Source organism: Lagenorhynchus albirostris, chromosome 2 (assembly GCF_949774975.1).
Source record: "Lagenorhynchus albirostris chromosome 2, mLagAlb1.1, whole genome shotgun sequence".
Classification (NCBI taxonomy): Eukaryota; Metazoa; Chordata; class Mammalia; order Artiodactyla; family Delphinidae; genus Lagenorhynchus; species Lagenorhynchus albirostris.
The window spans coordinates 171,709,510-171,726,919 of NC_083096.1; the positions used below are offsets into that span (position 1 = coordinate 171,709,510).

General features: G+C 41.9%; 1 protein-coding gene across 2 annotated transcripts in view; it reads left to right on the forward strand.

Annotated features, from left to right (window-relative positions):
• UBR4 (ubiquitin protein ligase E3 component n-recognin 4) overlaps positions 1-17,410 on the forward strand; it is a 126,912-nt gene that overhangs the window by 59,590 nt on the left and 49,912 nt on the right. For both annotated transcript variants that reach the window (XM_060141264.1, XM_060141265.1), the window contains 11 exons: positions 104-225; positions 890-1,001; positions 2,898-3,028; positions 3,150-3,327; positions 3,791-3,895; positions 5,433-5,570; positions 6,279-6,453; positions 13,068-13,164; positions 14,045-14,152; positions 14,593-14,709; positions 15,899-16,108. In XM_060141264.1, the coding sequence (XP_059997247.1) occupies positions 104-225; positions 890-1,001; positions 2,898-3,028; positions 3,150-3,327; positions 3,791-3,895; positions 5,433-5,570; positions 6,279-6,453; positions 13,068-13,164; positions 14,045-14,152; positions 14,593-14,709; positions 15,899-16,108 (1,493 nt within the window). The remainder of the gene's footprint in view (positions 1-103; positions 226-889; positions 1,002-2,897; positions 3,029-3,149; positions 3,328-3,790; positions 3,896-5,432; positions 5,571-6,278; positions 6,454-13,067; positions 13,165-14,044; positions 14,153-14,592; positions 14,710-15,898; positions 16,109-17,410) is intronic.

Consider the following 17,410-nt stretch of genomic DNA (forward strand, 5'->3'; position numbering starts at 1 on the left):
TTTTCTTGTTAGCTTGACCTTTACGTGGGCATAAGAATTTGTACTTTTGTCTTTGACTGTCAAGTAGTTAGAAGTTTTTTCACCATCTATTTCTCCCCTTTAGGCCTAACTCATATTGAAGCTACCGTTAATGCTCTGGTAGACATTATCCATGGCTACTGTACCTGTGAGCTGGACTGTATTAATACAGCATCCAAGATATACATGCAGATGCTACTGTGTCCTGTACGTATCATTACAACCCCAGATAATCCTTATCTGGGAATGTCTGGAAAAAATTTTTTTTATAAGTTTGCTAATTAATGAAATAAAACAGACTTAAAGGAGAGTGTAATGGGAATTAAGAATTTTACATATCAGTAAAACCTTTAACATCTTACTCATTCCATGGAAAGAAAGGTTTGAAAAGGGAATGGACTTGGTTTGTTTTATTCAGTGCTGAGTCCCCAGGGAATATGCTGATGGTTGCTTCATAGTTAATGCTAAGTAAGTATTAATTAAATGAGTACCTGAAGGAACATCATCAAGATCTATTTCCAGTGACTCTGGCATAGAAGCTAGTGTTGGAAGTACTGATTTTATAACAGAGCTAAGTGAGCCTGATCATCTGATGAAAAGCCAAAATCAATTTGTAGACAGCCAAAGGGACTTCAGGGCCAAATGACCTGCCAGTCTATTACCAGGAACTAAGATACAAGAATGTAGCATATGGGGCTTCTCTATGCTAGGTCAGGGAAATGGGCTTAACTGCTGACCTGATTCAGCAGGTTGCAGGTGAGAGCAGGCAGATCTTCCACATGCATGTGATTGTCCAAGAAAGGAAAGTGTTTATAGGCAGTTTCATGAATAATATTAAAACCTAAGAATGATGGTTTCCTTTCAACCTCAGGATCCTGCTGTGAGCTTCTCTTGTAAACAAGCTCTAATTCGAGTCCTAAGGCCGAGGAACAAGCGGAGACATGTGACGTTGCCCTCCTCCCCTCGAAGCAACACTCCAATGGGTAATGTGAGGTCTGGGTTTAGGCTTGTGCAAGTGTGGCGGGGGGAGAAGGGAAATAAAGCACTAGGACGTGCTGCTCATGTTGACCAAGGCCCTGGAGACTTCTGGTTATGTATCCATTGTTTTACGCCGCCTTGTTCCATGAAGAATTGAAGGTGGTGTATAAAAAACGCATAGTAAGTAGAATAAAAAGAAGGAAAATCGAGGCCAGAGGAAAATAAAGGTACAGTAGTAAAATCAAGCCAAGAACATAAAATCTACGTCACAAAGTCCTACCTGGTTGTTAAGTGAAGATCTTATTTTTGGCTGAAAGCTTCCCAAAAGCCAGAGTGAAAATAAAATGAGAACAGTTCAAAAATCACAGTGACTAAAGAAAAAACCCACCATTTTTCAGGAAATGAAAAATTTCCCCGCATGAAAGCTCTTACATTAAGGGTCCATTTTGTTGCCTAATGGGTAGGATCTTCAGGGGACTTACCTACAATAAGATTGACAGCAAATTTCACAAGAGATTTCCCTCTTGATACACTTGGATACAAGTCAAGGACATAGCATTTAACATTTTAGGAAAAGCAGTTCTACCAATTGTCTAAATCTTAGCAGTAGTATATTGTGTAACTCTGGTTACTTGGTTTAGCTCAGAAGTTAAACTTCCAATGAAAGTCACATATATAGTTTAAAATTTTATTTTAGTCACATGATAAAGAGTAAAAAGAAATATTTGAAATTAACTTACTGATAATTCAATATATCAAAAATATTATTTCAACACATAATTAATATAAAAAATTATTAGTAAAATATTTTCCATTCTTAAAAATTTTTTTTGTACTGTCTTAAAAATCTAGTGCGGAGCGGTGGGTGGGAGGGAGGTCCAAGAAGGAGAGGATGTAGGTATACATACAGCTGATTCACTTCATTGTATAGCAGAAACTAACAACATTGTAAAGCAATTATACTCCAATAATAAAAAAAATCTAGTGCATACTATATACGCTAACATCACATCTCCATGTGGACTAGCCACATTGTAACTAGTGGCTGTGGCTACTGTGTGGTCTGGTGCAGGTTTAGAGGAGCGCATGCAGCTTCACGACCTTCAGACAACCTTCCCTGAGTATCATTCATCTTAAGCTTTTGATGAGTCAGGCAACAGTTTGTGCATCTTTTCTCTGTGGAGAAGCTAGAGTCCGGATAGCTTATGTTTCCAGTTAAGGTCATGTCCACATACTTTTTCAGCCCATTGAGTGGAAGGCAAGGTCTCCATCCTTTTCTGATAATTAGGAGTCTAACCTGGGCTTCTCCCTTTTTAGAAGGCTTTTCCCCTTCATACAGAAGCTGGTCCGGGTAGGACCTGTAGTGCTGTGCTGAAAGAACCAGCTTTTATTCGATGGTTTCACATCACAATTGGTTCTTCTCTTAATGATTATGTAGTGTGAAAATCTCACTGACCCAGTTGTTTTGGGGGAAAAAAAGTAAGATAACACTCCAAGCTGCCATGACAGATAATAGAGAAACATCTCAATTGTATTATTTTCCCTGTCTTGTCCAGGTCTCTTGAGGGTTGGCACAAGTTCATGGGACCTGCTGGTCTTAGATTTTTCTGCTTTATGGAATCCAAGCGTTTTTGTTTTTGTTTTCCTTCATCAGCTGGAAAAGACTTCTCCTAAGTGGAGCAGGCTGTCACTGCCAGCCCCACCTTCCCAGATCCTGCTAGGTCCAGGAAGCAGGAGAACAAGGCCAGGCACGGCTCCCTGGAATTTATCTCTAAAGCACAGGGCACTAGCTGGTAGCTTGCTTGTCTTGGTTTTTGTTTGCTATGTAATAGCTTATCTTACCACACGCCGAGGGAGGAAAGAGCAAGCACCTTCAGGTGACTGGGGTTTCTTTGACTCAGGAGACAAGGATGATGATGACGATGATGACGCAGATGAGAAAATGCAGTCGTCAGGGATCCCGAATGGTGGTCACATCCGTCAGGAAAGCCAGGAACAGAGTGAGGTGGACCATGGAGATTTTGAGATGGTGGTGAGTCTCTGGCAGCAGGAGAGGGGAGGAGGAGCCTCAGAACTCTCCTCTAGCTCTTATTCAGTGGACTTCCACAAGCTGCCGTTTACCACGGGACACTGACAGAGCTTTCTCTCTGCAGTCTGAGTCGATGGTCCTGGAGACAGCTGAAAATGTCAACAATGGCAACCCCTCTCCCCTGGAGGCCCTGCTGGCAGGCGCAGAGGGCTTCCCCCCCATGCTGGACATCCCGCCTGATGCAGATGACGAGACCATGGTTGAACTAGCCATTGCCCTGAGCCTGCAGCAGGACCAGCAAGGTAGAAGGCAATGCCAGGAACACAGTGGCCCGTTGGCCTTGCACAGGAAAGAGGGTTTGGCAGTTACTGATATCCAGCTGACTTAGCTCGTCCCCAGATTTGGGGAGAGGTTGATCTGGGTGAGAGCTGTTCAGAGATACAGGTGGAGAGTGAGAGGGATCACGGTGGGATTTTTAGTCTGGGAGCCAATCTCATAGTTTCTGTTAGTTTGGTCTTTTGGATTGTTTCCTCCCAAATCTGTTAGATTCCTCCAGCCTGTGTCCTGCCTGAGCTGAAGGAAGGCTTCCACCGTCTCTGTAACTAAATTTGGTGGGTGGACAGCAATGGCTGTTGAGTAACTTCCTCTAGGCCAAAGGGGGTCACACGCTGGTGAGTTTAGACTCCTGAGGGCAGCAGGTGGCCAAGCGGCGCTGTGGATGGGGTCTGGAGGGGATGCTGTGCTCACTCTCCACTTGTTTCCCAGGCAGCAGCAGCAGTGCCCTGGGCCTGCAGAGCCTGGGGCTGTCCGGCCAGGCACCCAGCTCTTCCTCTCTGGACGCAGGAACCCTCTCTGACACCACAGCATCAGGTAACTGTCCACAGCAAGGAGCGCGGCTCAGGGCCCCAGGACCCTCAGGCCTCGTTTCCAACGCTGTGAGAGTGTAATGGGCAGCTGCTTTGACAGGCCATCCTGGACTTCCTGCTTGTGCCTTTGCTTTAGAAATGCGGGTGTGGAAGGCATAGTGATGCAGCTTGGCAAAGGCATTCATGGCTCTGCTTCCCTACACTTTGCATGCTGCCTGGCTTCAGCTAATTCCCCAAGGAAAGGCCAAGAGAACAGCTTGCAGGTTGATCGGCTTTAGAGCTTAAATCACAGCTTTCAGGGTTCTTCACCAGAGTTCTAACATTTTAGACAGTTTCAAAAGGGAGACAAGAAATGGAGCTCAAACCTTTTAACTTTTTTCTCTTCATCTGCAAATAAAAGTGAACCTACAAGAAGCTGAGTTACACTTCAGGTCAGCGTGGGATCTGAGCTTGGTGGGTAGGGTTTTTATGGACAATTCAAATGCATAGGAAATCTTCAGACCTCATTTTGTGTGTACTTTCAATCACTTTTCCTAATCTGATAAGAAAAAAAATATGTCCTGAGCGGAGAGTTGGACCAAATAGAGGAGGATGGAACATCTGAACAATCTACTGGAAAATCAGCCCCTGAGTAATTTAAGGGTTGATTGAGAGTTTTCAGACTGATGTGTCCCTCTATTTGTTTCTTTTTTTTTTTTCTTTGTTTTTTTGTTTTGGGCGTTTTATCTTGGATAGATAAGAAAGGGAGAAACTGGCTGTCCCCTCTCGCCTGCTGTCATGGCTTGTTGCTTTCCTTAGGTCTCTTTAGCTGCTGTCATTTCAGGCTTGGGGGTCACTGTTGTGCTGTGCCAGTTATGTTCCTACTGTGCTCTGTGGCTGTCTTGGCTTTTCTCCCCCATGTATCTCATCCAGCATTTTCCTCCTGTCTCAGCTCAGCCCTGATCCTGGATGCTGTGGCTGTCTCTGGGGAATTTCCTTGCTTCGTTATTAGCATCTGATGAGGATGATTAGGAAGTTTGAAATTTCCGAATGAGCTCCCCTCTGGACCATCTGATTAAAAAAACAGACAGGGTTGATTTGAGAGCTCATGATAAGTGATTTCCTAGCATAAGCATAAATTGATTGCAAAACAAATCTCATGAAAATTCAGAATCTATGCTTTTGAATGGTAATGGCTATTTTCCAATCTCAGCAGGTGTCAGTAACACCTAGACTATGGTGACCGTGAAGCATTTTAGCTAGAAAACTGAGTGTCCATGTCACAGATTCTTCTTGAATCCCTGCACTGTTTTACTTGCACTGTGATGTAACAGCGAAGGAAATGCCCAGTGAACTGGGTTTTCACTTCTGTCTAAGTACTGTTTGCAATGCACCATGTATAGTGTTTGTTCCTGTTAGTGATTAACCAGCAAAGCAAATCCTTCCCTTTTTTCTTTGACAACAGGATGTATAAACTGCATTGTGTCTTCTGCACTATGTAGTTTGATGCTTTTGCCCCGAAGAGGGGTTTTTACCTGTAACAGCTCTCGTTACTCTCTCAGCTCCAGCCTCAGACGACGAGGGCAGCACAGCAGCAACTGATGGTTCCACCCTTCGGACCTCCCCTGCTGACCACGGTGGTAGTGTGGGCTCGGAGAGCGGGGGAAGTGCAGTGGACTCGGTGGCTGGCGAGCACAGTGGTAATGTGGCTGGAGGTCCTGATATCCTTGGGCAGAGAGGGTGGGGACAAAATAGAAATCCCTGCCTGGGCCCTAGGATTGGTTTCAGCAAGGGGAAGTTTAATTATCTGTTAGTGGAAGAAAGAAATGACATACATAATCCCAAATCATGATTAATTGAAAACAATTATGGTATGACTTTGAAATCAGTCCTATGGTGGTTTTTGCTTCTTCTGTTGGGGAAGAGATTTTGGGCAGTCCCATTGTTAATGATCTGGTATATTAATATAGCAGGCCATCTGTACTAGCTGGTGGGGGTTGGGATTCTAGAATGAGGAAGCATGACAAGCCATTTGGGTTTGATCTCAAAAATCAGTCTCTGCTTAAAAATTGGGTATGAAAATTTTTTGTGGAAGAGATATAGAGTAGCTGATAATTTTGAGATTCCCAAATCAGTATATGTTTCTTCTGGAGTATGAGATGGAAATTTATCCACAGTTGAGATTAATTGTTCTTGTGGATGGATCTTCTGTTCTTTGGGTACCCAGAAGAGTCATTTAGTCATTTAGTCCTGTGGGACCGAAATCGTGAATTCAATCCTTATTGACCTTCACACAGAAGAAAAAAATTTTCTAAAGCTACCAGTCAGGTAATTGCTGACTTCAGAATGCACTGGATTCCACTGTGCTTTGGGAGTTGATTTGCACTTTTTAAACCATTTCCCTCTAGTATCTGGCCGGAGCAGTGCTTATGGTGATGCCACAGCAGAGGGGCATCCGGCTGGACCAGGAAGTGTCAGTTCAAGCACTGGCGCCATCAGCACCACCACCGGACATCAGGAAGGAGATGGCTCCGAGGGAGAAGGAGAAGGGGAAGGGGAAGGAGATGTCCACGCTAGCAACAGGTCAGGAGCTGGCCACTTGCACTCAAGAGGCTTTCCTAGGGGAGAATGTTTCAGGAATAGGATGATGGATCAGTTGCAGGAGGTGGAGTGGTGATAACAGTTTATTTCTTTTGAAATGTAAAGGTAATAGACTCGTGAAACAGTGTAAAAACCTTAAGAAGTGTTCTAGGTCTGTCTTCTGGTCCTAATTAGAATTTCATCAAATCAATTGCAGAGAGAATAGAAAGTGGTTCTTCGCGTAGGGCCCCCCTATATCCCTTAGTAAAGGGATTGTCGTAAAAACACGTATCCTCCTTAGTCAAATCTTTCTTGTTTCATCATTAACCATACACTCATTTTGTAGCATTCTCTTTACAAGTGACACTGTTCTGGGCTCAAAAGTGATAGTGATTAAGTAAATACTAGAAATAACTGCTTGTTCAGCATGTTTATTAGGTAATAGAGAGATCAAACAGCAAATACAAGTTTATGACTAGAAATACCAGTGGTGGGGCATTTGGCATATTGAAAGTAATCCATAAAGTCCTAATCCAGGCCCCTGAAGAAATTCTGGTGGTGTTTGGTACTGGATTGGTGGAGGAATGTATTCTTAACCAAGAGGTGACTAGAGAAATAGAAGAGGAGGAAGGAAAGAAACCTAAGAATATACTCGTGATACAATGTTCGTTAAATTTGGTGAGGCCCATAGTTATTGCATTAGTGCAGAAATCAGTATTTTGAACTGAATGATTTCTTTTCTATCAGAAAAAGAGGTAACTGAACAGTCAGGGATCGGAGACATTTTGGGAGAGCATCAGTGAGTGTTTCCTCTATTCCCTGTGTCCTTCCACTTAAACTCTTGCAGCATCCCTTTGGGGAAGATGACCTCTGGCTCAGTTAACTGATGATATTTTGATGGGATTTGTTTCTTAACTGCTTAACCTAAAAGGCATTTTCTACTTAATCTTTTTTTTTCCTCTTCATGTGATTTCTAGGTTAATTCCATGTGTTCAGATAATGTGATCTTTGTGATTTTTGGTTCTTTGAAGTTTATTTTTCAAAATATTTTTAATCCAGTCTACCTTTGCTTTTTAATTAGAACAGTTAAGTTTGTTTATAACTAATGTTAATTACTGATATATTTGAATTTATTTTATGCTTCTTATTTGTTCTGCTTGTTTCTGTGTTTCTTTTTCTTTGTAGCCCTCTTGTGGGTTGATTTGCTCTTTTCTCATTCCCCCCTGCCCCAACTTTGCAAGTTTGGAGGTCGTTCACTCTGTTTCCAGTCTTTTAGTAGTTATACTAATCACTTCAACATGCATACTTAACCAAACCAAAGTTAACTAAGAGCTATATCTTCTTTCTGAATGAGTACCTTAGAATACTTTGCTCATTCTTATCAATTTAAGCAATTATATTTGTGTGTTTTCAGAAAAGTCTTTTTAAAGCTTTCAAGATACTATTGCTCTTTTACATAATTTACGTAGTCAGTGTCTGTTTAGATTTGCTCACGTGTTTACCACTTTCTATGCCCATGTTTTCTTTGTGCATCTCAGACCTTCCATCTAGGATCATTTCCTTCTTGAAGTATGTCATTTAGATTTTCCTTTAGGGGAGGTCCCCTGGTTTCAAAATCTCAGGTTTTGTTAGTCTGGAAATGTCTTTATTTAGCTTACATTTTGTGGACGTATTTTTGATGGGTATACAATTTTGTGTTGATGGTTTTATCCTCCCAGAATTGAAAATGGTATCCATTGTTATTGCCAATGAGATGTCACCTGCTGTTACAATTATTGCTTCTTTGAAAACAGTGTCTTTACTGCTGCTTTTAAGGTCTTTATCTTGTCACTGTTATTTGTAGTTTTACTAGGATAGGTTTAGGATGGATTTCTTTACATTTGTTCTGCTTGAATGTTTGGGTTAGTGTCTTTTATTAATTCTAGAAACTTCTCATTCATTAATCTCATTCAAATATCTCATTCATTAATCTCATTGGGCATTGCTTCTGCCTCATTTTCTGTTATTTCTCTTTCTGGGACTTCAGTAGATGTTAGACCATCATATTCTCTTCAGATATCTTAATATCTCTTTTCTTTCTTTTTTAAATTCCTCTGCTTAGTTATTTATAGTTTCCTAAGATTTATTTGAGTGACATCAGAAAACATCAAATACATAGTTATAGGTTTGGAAGATATATAACACTTCTACACTGAAAACTATAAAAGCTAATTGAGAGGAATGAAAGAAGATCTAAATAGATGAAGGGATATACCATGTTATGGATTGAAAGACTCATTATTATAAAGATAACAATTGTCTTAACATTGATACAGGTTCAGTATAATCCCAGTCACAAATCTTAGCTGGCTTTATATGTGTGTCAAAACTGACAAGCTGATCCTAACATTTATTTGGAAGAGCAAGGGACTAAGATTAGCTAAGGCAATATAGAAGAAAACCCACAAAATTAGAGGACCACACAACTGTAGCTTATAAAGCTGTGCTCAGTAAGACAGTGGGATATTGGTGCAAGGATAGACAAAATAGATTAACGAAACAGACTAGGGTTCAGAAACAGATTCACACATACATAGTCACCTGATTTATGACACGATGAGACTTCTGTACAGTGGAAGAAAGATGGTCTTTTCAATCAATGGCAATAGGTTGGTTGGAAATTAATATGGAATAAAATGAGTCTTGACCTGATCATACACAAAAATCAGTTGCTATGGATTTAAGCACAAAAGGTAACACCGTACTGGTTTTAGAAGACAAAATATCTTCATAACTTAGGGTGGGCAAAGATTTCTTAAATAGGACACAAAAAGTGTTAACCAAAAGGAAAAAGATACATAGATTAGACTATATTTCAGCAGCTGATTCTTTTTTTCCTCCTTTTGTCTCAGCGTCAGGATTTGAGTCAGCTAATTTTTTTTGCAGACTCCTGGATGGGGAAAAAGTGGTACGGGGGGAAGTGGTATATTTGTTTACTTTTAAACTCAGGGTGTAGCCTTCTGTGTTTTTTTATGAGATTCTCTTAGAAGACCCTCCTCACTTGGGGCAGATTCTAGGCGTCTTTTCCTAGTCCAGACGCCTTGTAAGGTACTAGCACCCTGATGTACAAGTTGCCTTTAGAGCATCATAGCCTCAAGTTTTCGGATGCCCTGAAATCAGTCTCAGGGCTCTGCTAACCCCTCTGGATTTCTGTCTTCACTCATTTCCTGGCCTAATAATTTCTTGATTGCTGGTGAGCTCATTATTGCTTTTATTTTGACCTTGTATTCTGTGATCTTTCTAAATTCACTTAAATTCTAATTATCGGTTTTGATAATTAGATTAATCCTAATTATGGGTTTGGTAATTAGATTAATTCTTACCACAGGTTCTGCATGAACAATCTTGTCTCTTGTAAATAATGACATTCAACTTTCTTCCCTTCAATCTTTACACTTTTTAACTGTTTTCTCTTGCCTTATTGTATTGGGTAGCAGAGAAGTAGTGATGGTGGAAATCCTTACCTCATTCCCAGACACAGGAGGAAAGGTTTCCTATTTTACCATGAAGTGTGATGTTAACTAGAAGGTTTTCTAGGATATTCTTTTTATTTATTTATTTATTTTATTTTATTTTTTGTGTGTGTGTGTGGTACACGGGCCTCTCACTGTTGTGACCTCTCCCGTTGCGGAGCACAGGCTCCGGACGCGCAGGCTCAGCGGCCATGGCTCACGGGCCCAGCCGCTCCCCGGCATGTGGGATCTTCCCGGACCGGGGCACGAACCCATGTCCCCTGCATCGGCAGGCGGACTCTCAACCACTGCAGCACCAGGGAAGCCCTCCTAGGATATTCTTTATCAAATTAAGTTCTGTTAGTAGTTTGCTGGGAGATATTTTATCTTGGGTTGGTTTCTGAAGCTTTCCAGTTGCTTTTGTGGCGCTTAGTTGATTATATGTTTTTCTCCTTTATTCTGTTTAAGGTTGTAAATTACAGTAATTGATATTTTCCATTATCAAACCAACCTTCTGGGGACACCTAATCGTGATGTCTTACCCTTTGCATCACTGGGTTTGATTTGCTGATATTTTATTTAGGCCTGTAAGTTTTCTTCTTTGAAGTGTTTTTGTCAGGTATCGGTGTTCATGTTATTCTGGCCTCATAAAGTAAGTGAGGACATGTTTCCCATTTCTCTGTTCTCTACAAGAGTTTGTGTAAGATTGGTTTTATTTCGTCTGAATTCTTGGAAAAATTTAGCTGTGAAGTCACCTGGGTCTCTAAGGGAAGACTTTCAACTATAGATTCATTCTTTAAATGACACAGAATTATTACTGTTTCTTCACGTGTCAATTTTGGTATGTTGTGCTTTTCAAGGAATTCATTCATTTTACTGGCATAAAGTTGTTCATAATATACCTTATCATCCTTTTAATGTCTTTAGGATTTGTAGTGGTATACCTTTTTTCATTTCTAGTATGGGTAACAAATATTTTTCCCCAAAAAAGTCAGTCTTGCTAGAAGTTATCAACTTTATTTACAAAGAACCAACATTTGGCTTTGATTTTCTCTGTTGTATGCCTACTTTCTGTTTCATTTCCACTCTTGATTATTTACTTTCTCTTCTTACTAACTTTTTTGTTTTAGTATCTTAATTTTTGGCGGGGGGGGGATAATTTTCTGGGTTTTTTTTTAGCGTTGTAAGATGGAAGGTTAAATCATTGATTTTAAACCTTTCTTTTTCAATACATATTTGAAGCTATATATTTCTCTCTAAAATTCCCTTTAACATTGCTTTGGCTGGAGCTCACATATTTTTATATGTTGTATTTTCATTGCTGTTCAGTTCAAAATGTTTTCTAAATTCTTTTGTAATTTAGTCTTTGGCCCATGGGCTATTTAGAAATATGTTGCCAAATTTCCAAACATTTGGGGATTTTCTAATTATTTTTCTATTATTGATTGACAGTTTAATTTACTGTGGTTGGGGAACATTCTATGTGATTTCGATCCTTTGAAATTTCTTGAGACTCATTATTTCGAAAATGTTGTTATATCTTTTTAGGATTTTCATTTGTTTTTAGCTGGAGGGTCAATTTAGGTAACCTAGCCATATTGCTAATGAAATTCTCTAAAGTTGTTTTAAGTTAACTGTATTTTTCAGGAATAAGTTAGTTAAAGAATTGTTAAGTAACTTATTGTTTTAAATAATAGAATAACTGAATTGGTTTTACTTTGTCACGAGGCGGGAATTGTAACTTTGGTACACTGTTTAATTTTTTTGTTAAGTGGCAAGAGTACTAGTGTCTTAAGAGTTTGAAAAGTCAGTAATCTGGCATGATCTTGGTCCAGATCCAGACTCTACTCATTATGTTGGCTCTTTCCTTTCTGTATATAGTCACATGCACGTTCTCCAAATCTGAGGATTTTAATCCATCTCAGAACTTGTTATGTTTTATCCTAAAAGTATTAAGCTGCTGCTGTCATCTCACCTTTCATCACTTGTACCTTATCTGTTCCTGAGCAATTTTATTCATTTGTAGTCCTCACACAGCTGGTCTAATTATTGAAGATGCATGCCTGGGCTTTTGTGTATTACTGTATTCTGAAGGTTGTTTAGCTCATTCCTTCAAGTTCTTTTTAGAACAATTGTCATTTATTATTCAAGACTCTATTTTCATTCAGATTTTTATTATACTGAAAATATTCTGGATACCTGCTAGGATATGGAATGCATGAAAATCACACTTAAAAAATATGAAGGCATGTGGTTTCTTACACACGTAAAGTAAAATGAAGCAAAATGGTTTATTAATTTTGAGAGTGAATCATGAATTGATTTAGCAAATGCACTGTTAATCTGTGTAAGATTGTGTTAGGTGAGACTGCCAACCCACTTGTTGACAAGACCCTAATTAATTTTCATATTGGTCCTCTTGAATCAGCATATTCACTAGAGATCCAGAAACACACATTTGTTATACTACAGAAGCCCAGCTGTATATCTGCAGATGAAGAAGGCTAGGTAGTGGCCAACTGCATATATGGGAGAACTCACGGTTCTAGTATTAATGCTGAGATTGAATTTTATACTAGGAAAAATGATGACTAAGCTGTGAGAGGGCAAAGCAGTGACTGGCCTTCCTAAGGACTTGGGAAGCAAGAAAAAAGGGCTAGGTCACTATACAATTGGATGATGTAAAATTTGTAGACGGGAGAATTCCAGAAAATAATGCCTGGAGGCAGAATAGGGCCATGTGTTGGGAAAAGCCATAGAGCTTACTGTTGAAGGTTTGGTTTGAATAGTGAGAACAGCTAGGACCTGGTTGCTTGAGAAATATCTTAACTTTCCTGTAGTAAGTTTTCAGTACCATCAGTTGTATCTTGGAATAGTTTTTTTTTTTTTTTTTTTTTCTTGGAATAGTTTTGCTCCACTTTAACAGAGTGAGATTTTTCCTTCTATGTTGCTGGTACACCAAAGGCATGTCTTAACAGTTTTTTTTTTTTGTTTTTTTTTAATTCTAGGATTGTTCCTAAGAAGTAGCTTCCTTATTTACGTCAGTGGCAGGAGGAAAGAACTATATTCAGCTGGTTAGTGTTTGTGTATTAGCTCATGTTTCATGTATTTTCCCTGGTCTTATAGGCTGCACATGGTCCGTCTGATGCTGTTGGAGAGACTACTGCAAACTTTGCCCCAGTTACGAAGTGTTGGAGGTGTCCGGGCCATTCCATACATGCAGGTATCCCTCAGTTCACTTGGGTCTGTCACATCAGAGTTGGACCATCCTTAAGCATGCTCACAGCTCTCCTTCTGAGGCTCTGTAAGACTTGGTTTGGTATTAGCTCATAGAATAATGGATGTAATTTTGAATTGCAAGTTATAGCCCTTCATTTTATAGATGAGAAGGCCGAGGATCAGAGAATGAAATTAAAAATTTTCTACAGCCATCCAGCTAGTTATTGACAGAGCCAGGAACAAAAGTCTGCTCCAGAGATTCTTAGTGTCTAGTAGCTCTTTTTTTTTTTTTTTTTTGCGGTACGCGGGCCTCTCACTGTTGTGGCCTCTCCTGTTGCGGAGCACAGGCTCCGGGCATGCAGGCTCAGCGGCCATGGCTCACGGGCCCAGCCGCTCCGCGGCACGTGGGATCTTCCCAGACCGGGGCACGAACCTATGTCCCCTGCATTGGCAGGCGGACTCTCAACCACTGCACCACCAGGAAAGCCCTAGTAACTCTTTATTAATATTAGTAGTAGAGTGTCGTCTGATAGCTGTTCTCCCACTAGCTCCCTTCGTCTTAGGCAAAATTGTTCTTTAATTAGAATACCATAGTGCCATTTCTTAAGCCACTTTGGTTGGATATAGTATAGTGTAGGCTAGTCAATTAGTTTTGCAGAACATTTTCTGTGATGACAAGGGTAGCATATGCCATAATTTGACTCTTCTGACTCTGGACACTTCAACTTTGGTTACCTTAGGACTTAGAGAACCTTTTCATGGATTATTGTTATGATTGACAGGGCAGTCAGGAAGACTGGGATTTCTTCTGAAACACCTTGTGTTTAGAATTGTTGTTCTTTAGGGAATTGGCTTTCATGTTTTATCTCTCTGTTGACGTCCAGGTCATTCTGATGCTTACTACAGATCTGGATGGAGAAGATGAGAAAGACAAGGGGGCCCTGGACAACCTGCTCTCCCAGCTTATTGCTGAACTGGGCATGGATAAGAAGGTGAAATTTGAGAGTCATACTGTGTGAGAGGCAGGGATTGGCTGAGATCAGTTTTCAGTTTTTCATTCCTCTCTTAGAGGAACTTCACCTAGTTTCAAGGGGTGACCCTCCACTGGGGGCTCCAGTTGTGTTGATTCATCAGAAACGTTTTTAGTGCCTGCTTTGGCCCTGGCATACTTTTGGCTCTGGCTATAAATGAGGAACAAGACCAAGTCCCTGCCCTCATAGACCTTTTGTAGCTCCACAGGGTGAAAACAACGAACTGGTTGTTTGTATCTTAACATGGCTTCCTAGGTGTATCAGACTCTAGATCATCCACATATAGACCACAGGTACATTGGAGCTTGTTTTGTCTCTGAGTCCAAGTGAGGCAATCTTGTTGAGAGGACGCCTCAAGGTTAAAGTAAGTGTGGTCTTCTGGGCTCCGCCTCTGTCCCCAGGACGTCTCCAAGAAGAACGAACGCAGTGCCCTGAATGAGGTCCACCTGGTGGTGATGAGACTCCTGAGTGTCTTCATGTCCAGGACCAAATCCGGATCCAAGTCTTCCATATGCGAGGTATCTTGCTTTGGGCTAATGGGTGTGGGGAAAGGAAAGAGGATTGTCTGGTTGGCACTCGGACAGTGGGCAGAGGCCTCTGTTAGAGCCAGGCCATTGTCGCTTGAGAGCAGTAACATTCTAAGTTGCCACTGCTCAGGGGCAGAGCATCTACCTTTCTCGGGGTCCCTTCCAAGCTCTGATCTTTTCCAACAATCCCTCCACTGGGGGCGGTTAAAGCGTTTGGAAGTTCCATTATTGAAAAGCAGGAGACTGTTCTGCAAGGCGCAGAGTGGCTAAGAGGATTCCCCTCCTGTATGTTACTATAAGGTATGGTAATAGAGCAGAGAGAAAGCAGTGGTGTGTGGTGGAAAGGAGATTAACACAAAGCAGAGAAGGTAGAAATGGGGCTGAACTGCATCCAATCTTAATGAGCTTCTGAGCTGTGTGGGTGGCTGGGGCTTGCCAGGCTCTCCTAATGGTTTTATTTACAGTAGCTTTTCTCCCGCTTTTCTGTTCATGTGATCACTCACCCCATCTCCTTTGGAAGCTGGTTCTATGGAAAGAGCCCCTACTAGGAGGGTGGGGCTGCAAAGAAGTGCCTGTAGTGGAAAGTTTTCTCTCTTTTTAACATAAATGGGCTTCTTTTCTAGCTGCCCAAGGAGAAAGCGAAAACTCCTCCCTGCAGGTGGAAGGGTTATCTCATCCTGGCCTCCTTGGCCTCTGGCACATATGTGTAGGGAGCTTAGATTTGGGAACTGGTGTTCCTTTGTTCTCTCTTGCCATGCTGCTCTTCAGAAGAGTGGGGGAAATGTTTGAGTTAGTCGGGAAACGTTTTTTTTGTTTTGTTTTGTTTTGTTTTTGCGGTATGCGGGCCTCTCACTTTTGCGGCCTCTCCCGTTGTGGAGCACAGGCTCCGGACACGCAGGCTCAGCGGCCATGGCTCACGGGCCCAGCCGCTCCGTGGCACGTGGGATCCTCCTGGACCGGGGCACGAACCCGTGTCCCTTGCATCGGCAGGCAGACCCTCAACCAATGCGCCACCAGGGAAGCCCTTAGTCGGGAAACTTTTAACTCAAGAGACTGACTCCCTCAGTTCCATGACAGCTTCTCCTAAGGCTGTTGTGAGTGCGTTTCCTACCCCCAACACTCAGCTGAATGCCACACTGTTCTGCAGGCCATTCTTAGCTTCTCCCTGGTTTTTCCCCAGTCATCTTCCCTCATCTCCAGTGCCACAGCAGCAGCCCTACTGAGCTCTGGCGCTGTGGACTACTGCCTGCACGTGCTCAAGTCCCTGCTGGAGTACTGGAAGAGCCAGCAGAACGATGAGGAACCCGTGGCTACCAGCCAGCTGCTGAAACCACATACTACGTCATCCCCACCCGACATGAGCCCATTCTTCCTCCGCCAGTATGTGAAGGTGAGGTCCTTCCCCGGGCAGTGAACCACTCCTGTCCCTCATCTAGGGCACTGTCCTCTTCAGTCTCAGTGAGTAGCGCTGAAGGAGCCGAGGATGTCACATACTCCCCCTGCTGTTACAGGATGCCCTAGTTTAGAAGATGGGCTTTCTGGTCAGGTGAGTCTGGGAACATGTCCCTCAGGAACAAGTGTTCCCACTTACCAGCCATGAAGCTTGGAGAAGTTCTACCTAACCTTAGTAAGCCTCAGTTGGCACACCTGGAAAATGAGCATACACATAGTATCTGCTTTATAGAGTTGTTGTGAGCATTGGATGAGGTGATGTTTGTAAAGCGCAGTGCCTAGCACATAGCAGTGCTCGATAAATGTTAATTATTATTACCATTTCTGTTCCATTGGAGGAGTCCACGTAGTGGAGCAAGATGGCCTGGGGTAGCTGTGCTGCTTATTGCATACTCAGGACTGCTTCGAATAGTATGGGAGTATAACAGGGCACAAATTGTGAATCTGGTCATGTCCTTCTCTTTGTATAACCTTCTAGTGGTTTTCCATAGCTTTTCAGCCAAAAAGTTCTTTGCCGATCCAGCTATCTACTTAACTCTCTACTTTATCAACTGTAACACCCCTGCATGCAGCCCTGCTAATCTGTGTGTCTCTCCCAGCGTACATGCTGTCCCTTCAGAAATTTTTTCCTCTCCTTCTGCATCCCTTCCTTCCCCTGTCTAGTTAACTCCTAGCCCTTCTTCAAGACCCAGCTCAAGTATTGGATCTTTTCCCAGAACACACTTTTCTGCTGTCAGAGCGAGATGGCCTTTCCCTGGGTCCCAGAGCACCCTGTGCACACATGTGGAGTCTTCCCCTCCAGACTATCAGCAAAGACCATATTTTATTTCTCTTCACACGCCCAGTGCTTGACATAGATCTGATAAACAGCTGGTGATTGAATATGTGGGACACATGCCCCCAAACTCTCACAGTGTCTTCCTGGGGACCACACAGGTTGTAGGATAGCTGTTGTTTCCGTTGTCCTCAATCTCTCGGTACCCCTGCCTCTGTGTGTGGGCCCAGGATCTCGACTGAGTTTAGTGATCTTTGACACCCCCTTGGTTACACGAATGTTTCTTGTTGTCATGGAAAGCTTTGGTTCTAGGGAATGGAATACATCTCATAGAAAGTCAGAAATCCTTCTCCATTACTGTTTTTTCAATTTTTTCCTATTCTAATTTTTGTGTAAGCAGAGTAAAATCAATCCAGTGTCAAAAACCAGAGTGAAATGTTAGAACTTTAAAGAGCAGTGAGATCT